The sequence below is a fragment of the Hyperolius riggenbachi genome, chromosome 9, assembly GCF_040937935.1.
Source record: "Hyperolius riggenbachi isolate aHypRig1 chromosome 9, aHypRig1.pri, whole genome shotgun sequence".
In the NCBI taxonomy this organism is placed as follows: Eukaryota; Metazoa; Chordata; class Amphibia; order Anura; family Hyperoliidae; genus Hyperolius; species Hyperolius riggenbachi.
The window spans coordinates 298,231,017-298,249,161 of NC_090654.1; the positions used below are offsets into that span (position 1 = coordinate 298,231,017).

At 47.2% G+C, this 18,145-nt stretch overlaps 1 protein-coding gene across 3 annotated transcripts in view; it reads right to left on the minus strand.

Annotated features, from left to right (window-relative positions):
* The window catches only part of BCL11B (BCL11 transcription factor B), a 206,300-nt gene that overhangs the window by 52,347 nt on the left and 135,808 nt on the right, over positions 1-18,145 (minus strand). For all 3 annotated transcript variants that reach the window (XM_068254791.1, XM_068254792.1, XM_068254790.1), the window contains exon 3: positions 15,280-15,330. In XM_068254791.1, the coding sequence (XP_068110892.1) occupies positions 15,280-15,330 (51 nt within the window). The remainder of the gene's footprint in view (positions 1-15,279; positions 15,331-18,145) is intronic.

Sequence of the window (18,145 nt, forward strand, 5' to 3'; positions counted from 1 at the left end):
TCATGTGTGCCTCGCATTTCCGTGCCGTTATTCCACCCAGCCGCCAGTTCATGTGTGCCTCGCATTTCCATGCCGCTATTCCGCCCAGCCGCCGGTTCATGTGTTCCTCGCATTTCCGTGCCGCTATTCCACCCAGCCGCCGGTTCATGTGTGCCTAGCATTTCCTTGCCGCTATTCCGCCCAGCCGCCGGTTCATGTGTGCCTCGCATTTCCGTGCCGCTATTGCGCCCAGCCGCCGGTTCATGTGTGCCTAGCATTTCCGTGCCGCTATTCCACCCAGCCGCCGGTTCATGTGTGCCTAGCATTTCCGTGCCGCTATTTCGCCCAGCCGCCGGTTCATGTGTGCCTCGCATTTCCTTGCCGCTATTCCGCCCAGCCGCCGGTTCATGTGTGCCTAGCATTTCCTTGCCGCTATTCCACCCAGCCGCCGGTTCATGTGTGCCTCGCATTTCCGTGCCGCTATTCCGCCCAGCCGCCGGTTCATGTGTGCCTCGCATTTCCGTGCCGCTATTCCGCCCAGCCGCCGGTTCATGTGTTCCTCGCATTTCCTTGCCGCTATTCCACCCAGCCGCCGGTTCATGTGTGCCTAGCATTTCCGTGCCGCTATTCCGCCCAGCCGCCGGTTCATGTGCCTAGCATTTCCATGCCGCTATTCCGCCCAGCCGCCGGTTCATGTGTTCCTCGCATTTCCGTGCCGCTATTCCACCCAGCCGCCGGTTCATGTGTGCCTAGCATTTCCGTGCCGCTATTTCGCCCAGCCGCCGGTTCATGTGTGCCTCGCATTTCCTTGCCGCTATTCCACCCAGCCGCCGGTTCATGTGTGCCTAGCATTTCCGTGCCGCTATTCCGCCCAGCCGCCGGTTCATGTGCCTAGCATTTCCATGCCGCTATTCCGCCCAGCCGCCAGTTCATGTGTGCCTAGCATTTCCGTGCCGCTATTCCGCCCTCCGCCCAGCCGCCGGTTCATGTGTGCCTCGCATTTCCTTGCCGCTATTCCGCCCAGCCATCAGCTTTAAGGTGCTTAATTGCGTCCAATGTCGTGTTCCAAGTCATGTTCGCGTCACTACCGCGCTACCTCCTTCCGGGTTTAAGGAGGAGGTGTGGTAGTGACATGAAGCGACTTGGAACATGACGTGGGACGCAATTGAAGAGCCTAAAAGCTGATGGCAGAACGGGCAAGTTATCGCTCCCTCACTCGCCCCCTCAGGTCATCTAATTAACGTTTAGAATTCGAGTGATTTGGAGTAGGTAGCAACTTGAAATCAATTCGGAGCTCATTCCTGTGCGGAGCCACGCTAGATCTCCTCGAACGTGAAAGCATTCAGCACAGAAAACGCTTCTCACCCTGTTCACTGCCACTAAAACTTACACACTGTCCTTGACTTGTAATATATATTCTGTCTGTCCTCGTATTGTTTTGTTTGTGTCTGTTAAGCAATGGCCAAGTCAAATTCCTTGTAAGTGCAAATTTATTCAGCCAAACAAATCGATTCTGATTCATCTTATTCTGATAAAGGCAGGGACTGTGATAATGCTGCAGGATCGGGGGTTAAACACTTAGCTGATCAGCCGTAACCGGGTCACAGACGATGCTCCACCCCCTTCCTGGGAACGCACTCATGGCCATGTTTCTGCCCAACAAAGGTCTTCGAAAACCTCCTCCTGCGTTTCGGCGGCCTGCCCCAAGCTCGACAAGCACCAATTAGGCCGCAGCTGCAGAGCTAGGGGAGGGCTGCGGCAACACAGGTGGGGGTGGCGAAGTTTGATAGAAAACTACCACGCCCACATTTATGAGCGGGCAGAGCATTTACCTGAATGAATGAATTACGGCGAATCCGGAAAGCGATGAACCCTCAGACCCCCCCAGCATGATACACCATACACTGGAGGTATTCTTGACCCATTGCCTCCTGCTGGTCACCAAATGCATGAGCAATGCCCCGACAGCAGCCCTCAATCTTCCAATAACCGAGAGACAAGAGAGGTACCCTCAACAGGGAGCAGATATTCAACCCAAGGAGTCAACAACATGGCTGACAACACTGGGGAGATCGGAGGTCACGGACCTCTGCTTAAGATTTTAGGACTTTCAGTTTGGAAGATGTGAAACAAAAACAATTCACTTTTCCCTGAACCTTTTTTTTGTCTGGTCCTGAGAGAGGTTTGATGTGCTTCCTAGCAGAGCATTGATTTCAGGATGTCTTTCACGAATGTGATGAGGGAAGGTCAGAGCCATAAAGTGGGGCATTTACCGTAACTGCGCTATTGCTGTTCACCTGTCTGACAGGAAGGGCGGGGTGGAGAAGTAGCGTGGCTGAAGAGCCGCCATCTTTATGGAGCTCCGATTCTCAAAGGGACCCTGTAGCGGATCCACGCACAGGACTCTACGGTTATATCCTGAAGTGTTTAATAACAGACGCTGTTTCTTATACTGAATATCTTGGGCTTGATTCACAAAAGAGTGCTAACTGTTAGCATGTCCGTTTTCGCGTGAATTTTCGCATTTGCACGCGAACACGAAAAAGACAACTTTTTCGCGCAAAAATTCACGATTGCATGCAAAAACGTTTAATTGCGTGTGAAACTTAGCGATCGCGCGTAAAAGCGAAAATTCGCGTAAAAACTGCCATGCTAACAGTTAGCACTCTTTTGTGAATCAAGCCCCTTGTCTTCTTCTGAGTTAACCAAGCACACGGAATGAACCAATAAGCATTCAGATCTGGCAGTTAACTTGCTGACCGCCCTGTGATCACCTCTCACCCCTCCCTGTCTGCTGAGGAGAGAAGACAGCATGGTCATGAAAAGGGAGGGGCTGAGAAGTGGTCACATGGGATTCAGTATACACAGGCTTGTCTGACTTGGTGAGTTTCTTCATACAGTATATGGCTGGATAACAATGAAGGTTTTTCAGCCTAAGAAACAGGATCTGTGCCTTTATTACACACTTCTGTTTCAGGACATAACAGTGGGTACAATTGCAGGCTTGAGAGGAGTCGGTTTTAGTACATATAGGTCTGGGGCTCTGGATAGTGTTGAGCAGAGAGAAGAGGGTTTTTCTTATGTACAGAAGAGGGGGTGAAGATACTATTACGCAGAGGTGAGAGCAGTTGGTTTGGGCATGTATAAGGAACAGGGTGATGATGGTGTTCACCAGAGGAGTGGAGTACATTTGGTGGTAATGGTCAGTATATGGTAATGAGTGAGGATAATGTTGCAATGAGGAGAGATGAGACAGGTAGGATTAGGTGAGTATAGGACATGGGGTAGGGTTAGTATTCTGCAGAGATGAGACAGGTAGGATTAGGTTAGTATAGGACATGGGGTAGGGTTAGTATTATGCAGAGATGAGGCAGGTAGGATTAGGTGAGTATAGGGAAAGGGGTGGGGTTAGCATTACGCAGAGATGAGACAGGTAGGATTAGGTGAGTATAGGGCAAGGGGTGGGGTTAGCATTAAGCAGAGATGAGACAGGTAGGATTAGGTGAGTATAGGGCAAGGGGTAAGGTTAGTATTATGCAGAGATGAGGCAGGTAGGATTAGGTGAGTATAGGGCAAGGGGTGAGGTTAGTATTATGCAGAGATGAGGCAGGTAGGATTAGGTGAGTATAGGGCAAGGGGTAAGGTTAGCATTATGCAGAGATGAGACAGGTAGGATTAGGTGAGTATAGGACAAGGGGTGAGGTTAGTATTATGCAGAGATGAGACAGGTAGGATTAGGTGAGTATAGGACAAGGGGTGAGGTTAGTATTATGCAGAGATGAGAGAGGTAGGATTAGGTTAGTATAGGGAAAGGGGTGGGGTTAGTATTATGCAGAGATTTGGCAGGTAGGATTAGGTGAGTATAGGACAAGGGGTGAGGTTAGTATTATGCAGAGATGAGGCAAGTAGGATTAGGTGAGTATAGGGCATGGGGTGAGGTTAGTATTATGCAGAGGTGAGACAGGTAGGATTAGGTGAGTATAGGGCAAGGGGTGAGGTTAGTATTATGCAGAGATGAGAGAGGTAGGATTAGGTGAGTATAGGGAAAGGGGTGGGGTTAGCATTACGCAGAGATGAGACAAGTAGGATTAGGTGAGTATAGGACAAGGGGTGAGGTTAGTATTACGCAGAGATGAGACAGGTAGGATTAGGTGGGTATAGGGCAAGGGGTGGGATTAGCATTATGCACAGATGAGACAGGTAGGATTAGGTGAGTATAGGACAAGGGGTGAGGTTAGCATTACGCAGAGATGAGACAGGTAGGATTGGGTGAGTATAGGACAAGGGGTGAGGTTAGTATTATGCAGAGATGAGGAAGGTAGGATTAGGTGAGTATAGGGAAAGGGGTGGGGTTAGCATTACGCAGAGATGAGACAGGTAGGATTAGGTGAGTATAGGACAAGGGGTGAGGTTAGTATTATGCAGAGATGAGGCAGGTAGGATTAGGTGAGTATAGGGCAAGGGGTGAGGTTAGTATTATGCAGAGATGAGGCAGGTAGGATTAGGTGGGTATAGGGCAAGGGGTAAGGTTAGTATTATGCAGAGATGAGACAGGTAGGATTAGGCGAGTATAGGGAAAGGGGTGAGGTTAGTATTACGCAGAGGTGAGACAGGTAGGATTAGGTGAGTATAGGACAAGGGGTGAGGTTAGCATTACGCAGAGATGAGACAGGTAGGATTAGGTGAGTATAGGGCAAGGGGTAAGGTTAGTATTATGCAGAGATGAGACAGGTAGGATTAGGTGAGTATAGGGCAAGGGGTGAGGTTAGTATTATGCAGAGATGAGACAGGTAGGATTAGGTGAGTATAGGGCAAGGGGTGAGGTTAGTATTATGCAGAGATGAGACAGGTAGGATTAGGTGAGTATAGGACAAGGGGTGGGGTTAGTATTATGCAGAGATGAGACAGGTAGGATTAGGTGAGTATAGGGCAAGGGGTAAGGTTAGCATTATGCAGAGATGAGACAGGTAGGATTAGGTGAGTATAGGGCAAGGGGTAAGGTTAGTATTATGCAGAGATGAGACAGGTAGGATTAGGTGAGTATAGGGCAAGGGGTAAGGTTAGTATTATGCAGAGATGAGACAGGTAGGATTAGGTGAGTATAGGGCAAGAGGTAAGGTTAGTATTATGCAGAGATGAGACAGGTAGGATTAGGTGAGTATAGGGCAAGGGGTAAGGTTAGTATTATGCAGAGATGAGACAGGTAGGATTAGGTGAGTATAGGGCAAGGGGTAAGGTTAGTATTATGCAGAGATGAGGCAGGTAGGATTAGGTGAGTATAGGACAAGGGGTGGGATTAGCATTATGCACAGATGAGACAGGTAGGATTAGGTGAGTATAGGACAAGGGGTGAGGTTAGCATTACGCAGAGATGAGACAGGTAGGATTGGGTGAGTATAGGACAAGGGGTGAGGTTAGTATTATGCAGAGATGAGGAAGGTAGGATTAGGTGAGTATAGGGAAAGGGGTGGGGTTAGCATTACGCAGAGATGAGACAGGTAGGATTAGGTGAGTATAGGACAAGGGGTGAGGTTAGTATTATGCAGAGATGAGGCAGGTAGGATTAGGTGAGTATAGGGCAAGGGGTGAGGTTAGTATTATGCAGAGATGAGGCAGGTAGGATTAGGTGGGTATAGGGCAAGGGGTAAGGTTAGTATTATGCAGAGATGAGACAGGTAGGATTAGGCGAGTATAGGGAAAGGGGTGAGGTTAGTATTACGCAGAGGTGAGACAGGTAGGATTAGGTGAGTATAGGACAAGGGGTGAGGTTAGCATTACGCAGAGATGAGACAGGTAGGATTAGGTGAGTATAGGGCAAGGGGTAAGGTTAGTATTATGCAGAGATGAGACAGGTAGGATTAGGTGAGTATAGGGCAAGGGGTGAGGTTAGTATTATGCAGAGATGAGACAGGTAGGATTAGGTGAGTATAGGGCAAGGGGTGAGGTTAGTATTATGCAGAGATGAGACAGGTAGGATTAGGTGAGTATAGGACAAGGGGTGGGGTTAGTATTATGCAGAGATGAGACAGGTAGGATTAGGTGAGTATAGGGCAAGGGGAAAGGTTAGCATTATGCAGAGATGAGACAGGTAGGATTAGGTGAGTATAGGGCAAGGGGTAAGGTTAGTATTATGCAGAGATGAGACAGGTAGGATTAGGTGAGTATAGGGCAAGGGGTAAGGTTAGAATTATGCAGAGATGAGACAGGTAGGATTAGGTGAGTATAGGGCAAGAGGTAAGGTTAGTATTATGCAGAGATGAGACAGGTAGGATTAGGTGAGTATAGGGCAAGGGGTAAGGTTAGTATTATGCAGAGATGAGACAGGTAGGATTAGGTGAGTATAGGGCAAGGGGTAAGGTTAGTATTATGCAGAGATGAGGCAGGTAGGATTAGGTGAGTATAGGACAAGGGGTAAGGTTAGTATTATGCAGAGATGAGGCAGGTAGGATTAGGTGAATATAGGACAAGGGGTGAGGTTAGTATTATGCAGAGATGAGACAGGTAGGATTAGGTGAGTATAGGGCAAGGGGTAAGGTTAGCATTATGCAGAGATGAGACAGGTAGGATTAGGTGAGTATAGGGCAAGGGGTAAGGTTAGTATTATGCAGAGATGAGACAGGTAGGATTAGGTGAGTATAGGGCAAGGGGTAAGGTTAGTATTATGCAGAGATGAGACAGGTAGGATTAGGTGAGTATAGGGCAAGAGGTAAGGTTAGTATTATGCAGAGATGAGACAGGTAGGATTAGGTGAGTATAGGGCAAGGGGTAAGGTTAGTATTATGCAGAGATGAGACAGGTAGGATTAGGTGAGTATAGGGCAAGGGGTAAGGTTAGTATTATGCAGAGATGAGGCAGGTAGGATTAGGTGAGTATAGGACAAGGGGTGGGATTAGCATTATGCACAGATGAGACAGGTAGGATTAGGTGAGTATAGGACAAGGGGTGAGGTTAGCATTACGCAGAGATGAGACAGGTAGGATTGGGTGAGTATAGGACAAGGGGTGAGGTTAGTATTATGCAGAGATGAGGAAGGTAGGATTAGGTGAGTATAGGGAAAGGGGTGGGGTTAGCATTACGCAGAGATGAGACAGGTAGGATTAGGTGAGTATAGGACAAGGGGTGAGGTTAGTATTATGCAGAGATGAGGCAGGTAGGATTAGGTGAGTATAGGGCAAGGGGTGAGGTTAGTATTATGCAGAGATGAGGCAGGTAGGATTAGGTGGGTATAGGGCAAGGGGTAAGGTTAGTATTATGCAGAGATGAGACAGGTAGGATTAGGCGAGTATAGGGAAAGGGGTGAGGTTAGTATTACGCAGAGGTGAGACAGGTAGGATTAGGTGAGTATAGGACAAGGGGTGAGGTTAGCATTACGCAGAGATGAGACAGGTAGGATTAGGTGAGTATAGGGCAAGGGGTAAGGTTAGTATTATGCAGAGATGAGACAGGTAGGATTAGGTGAGTATAGGGCAAGGGGTGAGGTTAGTATTATGCAGAGATGAGACAGGTAGGATTAGGTGAGTATAGGGCAAGGGGTGAGGTTAGTATTATGCAGAGATGAGACAGGTAGGATTAGGTGAGTATAGGACAAGGGGTGGGGTTAGTATTATGCAGAGATGAGACAGGTAGGATTAGGTGAGTATAGGGCAAGGGGTAAGGTTAGCATTATGCAGAGATGAGACAGGTAGGATTAGGTGAGTATAGGGCAAGGGGTAAGGTTAGTATTATGCAGAGATGAGACAGGTAGGATTAGGTGAGTATAGGGCAAGGGGTAAGGTTAGAATTATGCAGAGATGAGACAGGTAGGATTAGGTGAGTATAGGGCAAGAGGTAAGGTTAGTATTATGCAGAGATGAGACAGGTAGGATTAGGTGAGTATAGGGCAAGGGGTAAGGTTAGTATTATGCAGAGATGAGGCAGGTAGGATTAGGTGAGTATAGGGAAAGGGGTGAGGTTAGTATTATGCAGAGATGAGACAGGTAGGATTAGGTGAGTATAGGGCAAGGGGTAAGGTTAGTATTATGCAGAGATGAGACAGGTAGGATTAGGTGAGTATAGGGCAAGGGGTGAGGTTAGTATTATGCAGAGATGAGACAGGTAGGATTAGGTGAGTATAGGGCAAGGGGTAAGGTTAATATTATGCAGAGATGAGACAGGTAGGATTAGGTGAGTATAGGGCAAGGGGTGAGGTTAGTATTATGCAGAGATGAGGCAGGTAGGATTAGGTGAGTATAGGGCAAGGGGTAAGGTTAGTATTATGCAGAGATGAGGCAGGTAGGATTAGGTGAGTATAGGGCGAGGGGTGGGGTTAGCATTACGCAGAGATGAGAGAGGTAGGATTAGGTGAGTATAGGGCAAGGGGTAAGGTTAGTATTATGCAGAGATGAGGCAGGTAGGATTAGGTGAGTATAGGACAAGGGGTAAGGTTAGTATTATGCAGAGATGAGGCAGGTAGGATTAGGTGAGTATAGGACAAGGGGTGAGGTTAGTATTATGCAGAGATGAGACAGGTAGGATTAGGTGAGTATAGGGCAAGGGGTAAGGTTAGTATTATGCAGAGATGAGAGAGGTAGGATTGGGTGAGTATAGGACATGGGGTGAGGTTAGTATTATGCAGAGATGAGGAAGGTAGGATTAGGTGAGTATAGGGCAAGGGGTGAGGTTAGTATTATGCAGAGATGAGACAGGTAGGATTAGGTGAGTATAGGGCAAGGGGTGGGGTTAGCATTACGCGGAGATGAGACAGGTAGGATTAGGTGAGTATAGGGCAAGGGGTGGGGTTAGCATTCCGCAGAGATGAGACAGGTAGTATTAGGTGAGTATAGGGAAAGGGGTGGGGTTAGCATTACGCAGAGATGAGACAGGTAGGATTAGGTGAGTATAGGGCAAGGGGTAAGGTTAGCATTATGCAGAGATGAGACAGGTAGGATTAGGTGAGTATAGGGCAAGGGGTGGGGTTAGTATTATGCAGAGATGAGACAGGTAGGATTGGGTGAGTATAGGGAAAGGGGTGGGGTTAGTATTATGCAGAGATGAGACAGGTAGGATTGGGTGAGTATAGGGAAAGGGGTGGGGTTAGTATTATGCAGAGATGAGACAGGTAGGATTAGGTGAGTATAGGGAAAGGGGTGGGGTTAGTATTATGCAAAGATGAGACAGGTAGGATTAGGTGAGTATAGGGAAAGGGGTGGGGTTAGTATTACGCAGAGATGAGACAGGTAGGATTAGGTGAGTATAGGACAAGGGGTGGGGTTAGTATTATGCAGAGATGAGACAGGTAGGATTAGGTGAGTATAGGGCAAGGGGTAAGGTTAGTATTATGCAGAGATGAGACAGGTAGGATTAGGTGAGTATAGGGCAAGGGGTGAGGTTAGTATTATGCAGAGATGAGGCAGGTAGGATTAGGTGAGTATAGGGCAAGGGGTGAGGTTAGTATTATGCAGAGATGAGGCAGGTAGGATTAGGTGAGTATAGGGCAAGGGGTGAGGTTAGTATTATGCAGAGATGAGACAGGTAGGATTAGGTGAGTATAGGGCAAGGGGTAAGGTTAGTATTATGCAGAGATGAGAGAGGTAGGATTGGGTGAGTATAGGACATGGGGTGAGGTTAGTATTATGCAGAGATGAGGCAGGTAGGATTAGGTGAGTATAGGGCAAGGGGTGAGGTTAGTATTATGCAGAGATGAGACAGGTAGGATTAGGTGAGTATAGGGCAAGGGGTGGGGTTAGCATTACGCGGAGATGAGACAGGTAGGATTAGGTGAGTATAGGGCAAGGGGTGGGGTTAGCATTACGCAGAGATGAGACAGGTAGTATTAGGTGAGTATAGGGAAAGGGGTGGGGTTAGCATTACGCAGAGATGAGACAGGTAGGATTAGGTGAGTATAGGGCAAGGGGTAAGGTTAGCATTATGCAGAGATGAGACAGGTAGGATTAGGTGAGTATAGGGCAAGGGGTGGGGTTAGTATTATGCAGAGATTAGACAGGTAGGATTGGGTGAGTATAGGGAAAGGGGTGGGGTTAGTATTATGCAGAGATGAGACAGGTAGGATTGGGTGAGTATAGGGAAAGGGGTGGGGTTAGTATTATGCAGAGATGAGACAGGTAGGATTAGGTGAGTATAGGGAAAGGGGTGGGGTTAGTATTATGCAGAGATGAGACAGGTAGGATTAGGTGAGTATAGGGAAAGGGGTGGGGTTAGTATTACGCAGAGATGAGACAGGTAGGATTAGGTGAGTATAGGGCAAGGGGTGAGGTTAGTATTATGCAGAGATGAGACAGGTAGGATCAGGTTTTACAGTTGTGATGAACGACTACAGACTGACATCGCTCCCCTGATAACGGTGCCAACAAGGGTTTCATTTGTTTTGTTTTTTTGACTAGAGCGTCTCTTGAATAAGGATGTGAGCTTTATCCCCTCGAGTAGCGCACCCTCCTGGCCACTCGCTCCGCAAGGTGTGTGGCCCTCCTGTGGGCACAGCAAGGAAGACTTACTCCATGCAGATAAATATCACAGAAAAAACATCTACCCCAGGAAAACAATGAAACTAGAAGGTAATAAATGATGAAGGAGCTGTAAGCAGCGTTCTGGCCGGTGTCCCAGTATCCATTCATCCATGACCGAATCCCACAGCTCCGAGCCTCAGAGAGGGTAGCGGAGTAATAAGGGTAGGGGAGGCGGTATAAATGGGGGCTCCGAGCCTCAGATAGAGCAGCAGGGTGGTCAGGACGGGGGGGGGGGTTATAAATGGGGGCTCCGAGCCTCAGAGAGGGTAGCAGGGCAGTAAGGGCAGGGGAGGCGGTATAAATGGGGTCTCTGGGCTGCAGAGAGGGCAGAGGGGCAGTCAGGACGGGGGGGGGGGTATAAATAAGGCTCTGGGCCTCAGAGAGGGTAGTAAGGGCAGTCAGGACGGGGGGGGGTATAAATGGGGGCTCCGAGCCTCAGAGAGGGTAGCAGGGCAGTAAGGGCAGGGGAGGCGGTATAAATGGGGTCTCTGGGCTGCAGAGAGGGCAGAGGGGCAGTCAGGACGGGGAGGGGGTATAATACCTATTTTCTATCTTTCTACTGACCAGGCTACTATATCTATCTATATACCTACAGTTTCCCAGTTATCTCTCAACTAGCCATGGTGTCCACCAATGATATATCATGGACCAAAATGATCTATCTATCTATCTATCTATCTATCTATCTATCTATCTATCTATCTATCTATCTATCTATCTATCTATCTATCTATCTATCTATCTATCTATCTATCTATCTATCTATTGCTGTTATCTATCTATCTATCTATCTATCTATCTATCTATCTATCTATCTATCTATCTATCTATCTATCTATCTATCTATCTATTGCTGTTATCTATCTATCTATCTATCTATCTATCTATCTATCTATCTATCTATCTATCTATCTATCTCTCTATCTATCTATCTATCTATTGCTGTTATCTATCTATCTATCTATCTATCTATCTATCTATCTATCCATCCATCGGTCTATCCATCCATCCATAATGGCGCTTTACCCACTAATCATGTCTGAACCTCTGATAAACACTCGCCCGGCTGCTGCTCTCGGCTGGGTCTTTGGAAAACCGGAGCGAAATAATAAAAATCATTCATTACGGAATTATGCACTTTCCGTATGATTCACGTCCCAGTAATTACCATGACCAGCCTAATAAAAACCGCGACAAAACGAAGGTCAACTAGCAGCACGAAGTGTTCATTTTCATTTCAATGTATTCATCTCTGGCTCCTAATGGCCTCATTTTCTCCCATGCACTTTAATAAATACCACTGAATTACAGGTTAAATAGCTAAATTAAATTATTGCAATTACATTGTGCAGAGCCCTGAAACTGGTTTACCTTTCCCAGTTCAATTAGAGGGGAAGATTCCGCAGCCTCTCCATCGCAGTCAATAAAACGCATAGCGCTGGCCACTCGCTATCTGCTTACACCCCGCGAGAAGGGCAATCGCTGGAGGTCAATGCGCCGCTTCTAATGACACTATACCACGCCTGACGCTCGCGCTGGACCGCGCACGCTAACCCAGAGCCACAGCGGCATACATAGGCGCAATTACGGCACCCGATTCAGTCTGAAAGTATTTGCAAAAGCTAGAATATCAGTAGTCTTTAAAGAGGAACTCCAGTGAAAATAATGTCATAAAAAAAAGTGCTTCATTTTTATAATTATGTATAAATGATTTTGTAAGTGTTTGCCCATTGTAAAATCTTTTAAATCCCTGATTTACATTCTGACATTTATCACATGGTGACATTTTTACTGCTGGCAGGTGATGTCACTGGAAGTAGCTGCTGCTTGCTTTTGTGGCAGTTGGAAACAGCTGTAAACAGCTATTTCCCACAATGCAACAAGGTTCTCAGACAGGAAACTGCCAGGAGTTCCATGGTCCTCAGAGTTTCTTGTGGGAGGGGTTTCACCACAATATCAGTCATACAACGCCCCCTGATGGTCTGTTTGTGAAAAGGAATAGATTTCTCATGTAAAAGGGGATATCAGCTACTGATTGGGATAAAGTTCAATTCTTGGTCGGAGTTTCTCTTTAAGGCTATCCAACTGTCAGCTTCCCTAGACTTTCTCTCACACACTAACACCCCCAACCTACAGCTAACACTAACACTACCACTTACGTCTAACACTAACACTGCTACCTACGTCTAACACTAACACCGCTACCTACGTCTAACACTAACACTGCTACCTATGTCTAACACTAACACTGCTACCTACTTCTAACACTAACACCGCTACCTACATCTAACACTAACACTGCTACCTACGTCTAACACTAACACTGCTACCTACAGCTAACACTAACACTACCACTTACGTCTAACACTAACACTGCTACCTACGTCTAACACTAACACTGCTACCTACGTCTAACACTAACACCGCTACCTACGTCTAATACTAACACTGCTACCTACATCTAACACTAACACTGCTACCTATGTCTAACACTAACACTGCTACCTACTTCTAACACTAACACCGCTACCTACATCTAACACTAACACTGCTACCTACATCTAACACTAACACTGCTACCTACGTCTAACACTTACACTGCTACCTACGTCTAACACTAACACTGCTACCTACGTCTAACACTAACACCGCTACCTACGTCTAACACTAACACTGCTACCTACGTCTAACACTAACACTGCTACCTACGTCTAACACTAACACTGCTACCTACGTCTAACACTAACACTGCTACCTACATCTAACACTAACACTGCTACCTACTTCTAACACTAACACTGCTACCTACGTCTAACACTACTTACACTGCTACCTACATCTAACACTAACACTGCTACCTACATCTAACACTAACACTGCTACCTACGTCTAACACTTACACTGCTACCTACGTCTAACACTAACACTGCTACCTACGTCTAACACTAACACCGCTACCTACGTCTAACACTAACACTGCTACCTACGTCTAACGCTAACACCGCTACCTACGTCTAACGCTAACACTGCTACCTACGTCTAACACTAACACTGCTACCTACGTCTAACACTAACACCGCTACCTACGTCTAACACTAACATCGCTACCTACGTCTAAAACGAACACTGCTACCTACGTCTAACACTAACACTGCTACCTACATCTAACACTAACACTGCTATCTACGTCTAACACTAACACTGCTACCTACATCTAACACTAACACTGCTACCTACGTCTTACACTTACACCGCTACCTACATCTAACACTAACACTGCTACCTACATCTAACACTGCTACCTACGTCTAACACTAACACTGCTACCTACGTCTAACACTAACACTGCTACCTACATCTAACACTAACACTGCTACCTACGTCTAACACTAACACTGCTACCTACATCTAACACTAACACTGCTACCTACGTCTAACACTAACACCGCTACCTACATCTAACACTAACACTGCTACCTACATCTAACACTGCTACCTACGTCTAACACTAACACTGCTACCTACATCTAACACTAACACCGCTACCTACATCTAACACTAACACTGCTACCTACATCTAACACTAACACTGCTACCTACATCTAACACTAACACTGCTACCTACGTCTAACACTGCTATCTACGTCTAACACCGCTACCTACGTCTAACACTAACACTGCTACCTACGTCTAACACTAACACTGCTACCTACGTCTAACACTAACACTGCTACCTACGTCTAACACTAACACTGCTACCTACGTCTAACACTAACACTGCTATCTACGTCTAACACTGCTACCTACGTCTAACACTGCTACCTACATCTAACACTAACACTGCTACCTACGTCTAACACTAACACTGCTATCTACGTCTAACACTGCTACCTACTTCTAACTCTTACACTGCTACCTACTTCTAACTCTTACACTGCTACCTACATTTAACACTAACACTGCTACCTACGTCTAACACTAACACTACTACCTACTTCTAACTCTTACACTGCTACCTACATTTAACACTAACACTGCTACCTACATCTAACACTAACACTGCTACCTACGTCTAACACTAACATTGCTACCTATGTCTAAAAATAAGCTCACCCTCCACCTACACCTTCCTACATCTAACACCGCTACCTACACCTTACACTTACCTTCTTCCTACACCTAATACTAACCCCCCACATCTAACACTATCCCTCCCCTACCTATGCCTAACACTAAGCCCGCTCCCTCACATACACCTAACACTTACCTCCTTCGTACGCCTAACACTACCCCCCACACCGAACACTAACCCTCCCCCAACATACGTCTAACACTAAGCCCAACCCCCACCTAACACTTACCTCTTACCTACACCTAACACTACCCCCCCTCCCCCCACCTACGCCTGACACTAACCTCCCATCTTCCTACGCCCAACACTAGCAATGTGCTTCACCCAATATGGCTTCAGCTACATAATAGCCAAACCACAATGGTACCCTGAGCCCCGCCTACTCACCCCCATGGCTACCTCCACCGTTATCCGAAGTTCTGCTACATTGTAGCCAAATACTGGTCTCTGCTTACTGACCCCTGTAGCTGTCTGTAGTTTGGCTCTTTAATAACTCCGCCTCTCACCTAACAATGCCACCGGCACTAGCAAGATGAATCACCTGCTACCAAACAGTCCATCTCTTTTCACATGGAGAAGCATCTTACAAATCCATCTGCACCGCAGGAAGTCAATCATTCTGCAGAAAAAGCTAAAGACTAATAGGAAGTAAAAAAATCTACTCACAAGTTTTGCAGCAGAAAACCTCCTCACGGTACGCCCTTAAATCCTCCGCAGCTGTAAATTAAAGGGAAGGTGTATAACTCACATATCTGTCTTCTGCACATCAGGTCTGATTAGTGAATTAGATATACACAGGAAAAGGGTTATAGATAGTAGTGATTAGACCATAAAGGTAGATAACAGATCAGAGACAGGTGCATTGAAGGCCATTTATGTTGATAATCATTGCTATTACACACAGCCAGCAGTTAGGAAGATGCAGAAATTGGGGAGCAGCAGCAGGAGATACATGGGAGAGGTATTACTGAGTGCCCAGTTCAGTCAATAAATATGCAAATCGTTCCATTATGTCCCTGAAATGCAGGATGATCTGTGTGCTCACTGTGCTAAAGAGGTGCATTATGGGGAAGCTTCTTTCATGTAAAGCTGTATACTTGCACATGCTGTCTGTTTTATGAATTCAAATATGTATCCTGCACACTTCCGGCTATAGGGATACTGCACACTTCCGGCTATAGGGACACTGCACACTTCCGGCTATAGGGACACTGCACACTTCCGGCTATAGGGATACTGCACACTTCCGGCTGTAGGGATACTGTAAACTTCCGGCTATAGGGATACTGCACACTTCCGGCTATAGGGATACTGCACACTTCCGGCTGTAGGGATACTGTAAACTTCCGGCTATAGGGATACTGCACACTTCCGGCTATAGAGATACTGCACACTTCCGGCTGTAGGGATACTGCACACTTCCGGCTATAGGGATACTGCACACTTCCGGCTATAGGGACACTGCACACTTCCGGCTGTAGGGATACTGCACACTTCCGGCTGTAGGGATACTGTACACTTCCGGCTATAGGGATACTGCACACTTCCGGCTATAGAGATACTGCACACTTCCGGCTATAGGGACACTGCACACTTCCGGCTGTAGGGATACTGCACACTTCCAGCTATAGGGATACTGCACACTTCCGGCTATAGAAATACTGCACACTTCCGGCTAAAGGGATACTGCACACTTCCGGCTATAGGGATACTGCACACTTCCGGCTATAGGGATACTGCACACTTCTGGCTATAGGGATACTGCACACTTCTGGCTGTAGGGATACTGCACACTTCCGGCTGTAGGGATACTGCACACTTCCGGCTGTAGGGATACTGTACACTTCCGGCTAAAGGGATACTGCACACTTCCAGCTATAGGGATACTGCACACTTCCGACTGTAGGGATACTGTACACTTCCGGCTATAGGGATACTGCACACTTCCGGCTATAGAAATACTGCACACTTCCGGCTAAAGGGATACTGCACACTTCCGGCTATAGGGATACTGCACACTTCTGGCTATAGGGATACTGCACACTTCTGGCTATAGAGATACTGCACACTTCCGGCTATAGGGACACTGCACACTTCCAGCTATAGGGATACTGCACACTTCCAGCTGTAGGGATGCTGCACACTTCCAGCTGTAGGGATACTGCACACATCCGGCTATAGGGATACTGCACACTTCTGGCTATAGGGATACTGGACACTTCCAGCTATAGGGACACTGCACACTTCCGGCTATAGGGATACTGCACACTTCCGGCTATAGGGATACTGCACACTTCCGGCTGTAGTGATGCTGCACACTTCCAGCTGTAGGGATACTGCACACTTCCGGCTGTAAGGGTACTACACACTTCTGGCTATAGGGATACTGCACACTTCCGGCTGTAAGGATACTGCACACTTCCGGCTATAGGGACACTGCACACTTCTGGCTGTAGGGATGCTGCACACTTCCAGCTATAGGGATACTGCACACTTCCAGCTATAGGGACACTGCACACTTCCGGCTATAGGGATACTGCACACTTCCAGCTATAGGGATACGGCACACTTCCGGCTGTAGGGATACTGCACACTTCCAGCTGTAGGGATGCTGCACACTTCCAGCTGTAGGGATACTGCACACTACCGGCTGTAGGGATACTGCACACTACCGGCTGTAGGGATACTGCACACTTCCGGCTATAGGGATACTGCACACTTCCGGCTATAGGGATACTGCACACTTCCGGCTATAGGGATACTGCACACTTCCAGCTGTAGGGATACTGCACACTTCCGGCTGTAGAGTTACTGCACACTTCCAGCTATAGGGATACTGCACACTTCCGGCTATACGGACACTGCACACTTCCGGCTGTAAGGATACTGCACACTTCCGGCTATAGGGACACTGCACACTTCTGGCTGTAGGGATGCTGCACACTTCCAGCTATAGGGATACTGCACACTTCCAGCTATAGGGACACTGCACACTTCCGGCTATAGGGATACTGCACACTTCCAGCTATAGGGATACGGCACACTTCCGGCTGTAGGGATACTGCACACTTCCAGCTGTAGGGATACTGCACACTACCGGCTGTAGGGATACTGCACACTACCGGCTGTAGGGATACTGCACACTTCCGGCTATAGGGATACTGCACACTTCCGGCTATAGGGATACTGCACACTTCCGGCTATAGGGATACTGCACACTTCCGGCTATAGGGATACTGCACACTTCCAGCTGTAGGGATACTGCACACTTCCGGCTGTAGAGTTACTGCACACTTCCAGCTATAGGGATACTGCACACTTCCGGCTATACGGACAATGCACACTTCCGGCTGTAGGGATACTGCACACTTCTGGCTGTAGATTTACTGCACACTTCCAGCTATAGGGATACTGCACACTTCCGGCTATAGGGACACTGCACATTTCCGGCTATAGGGACACTGTACACTTCCGGCTATAGGAATACTGCACACTTCCGGCTATAGGGATACTGCACACTTCCGGCTATAGG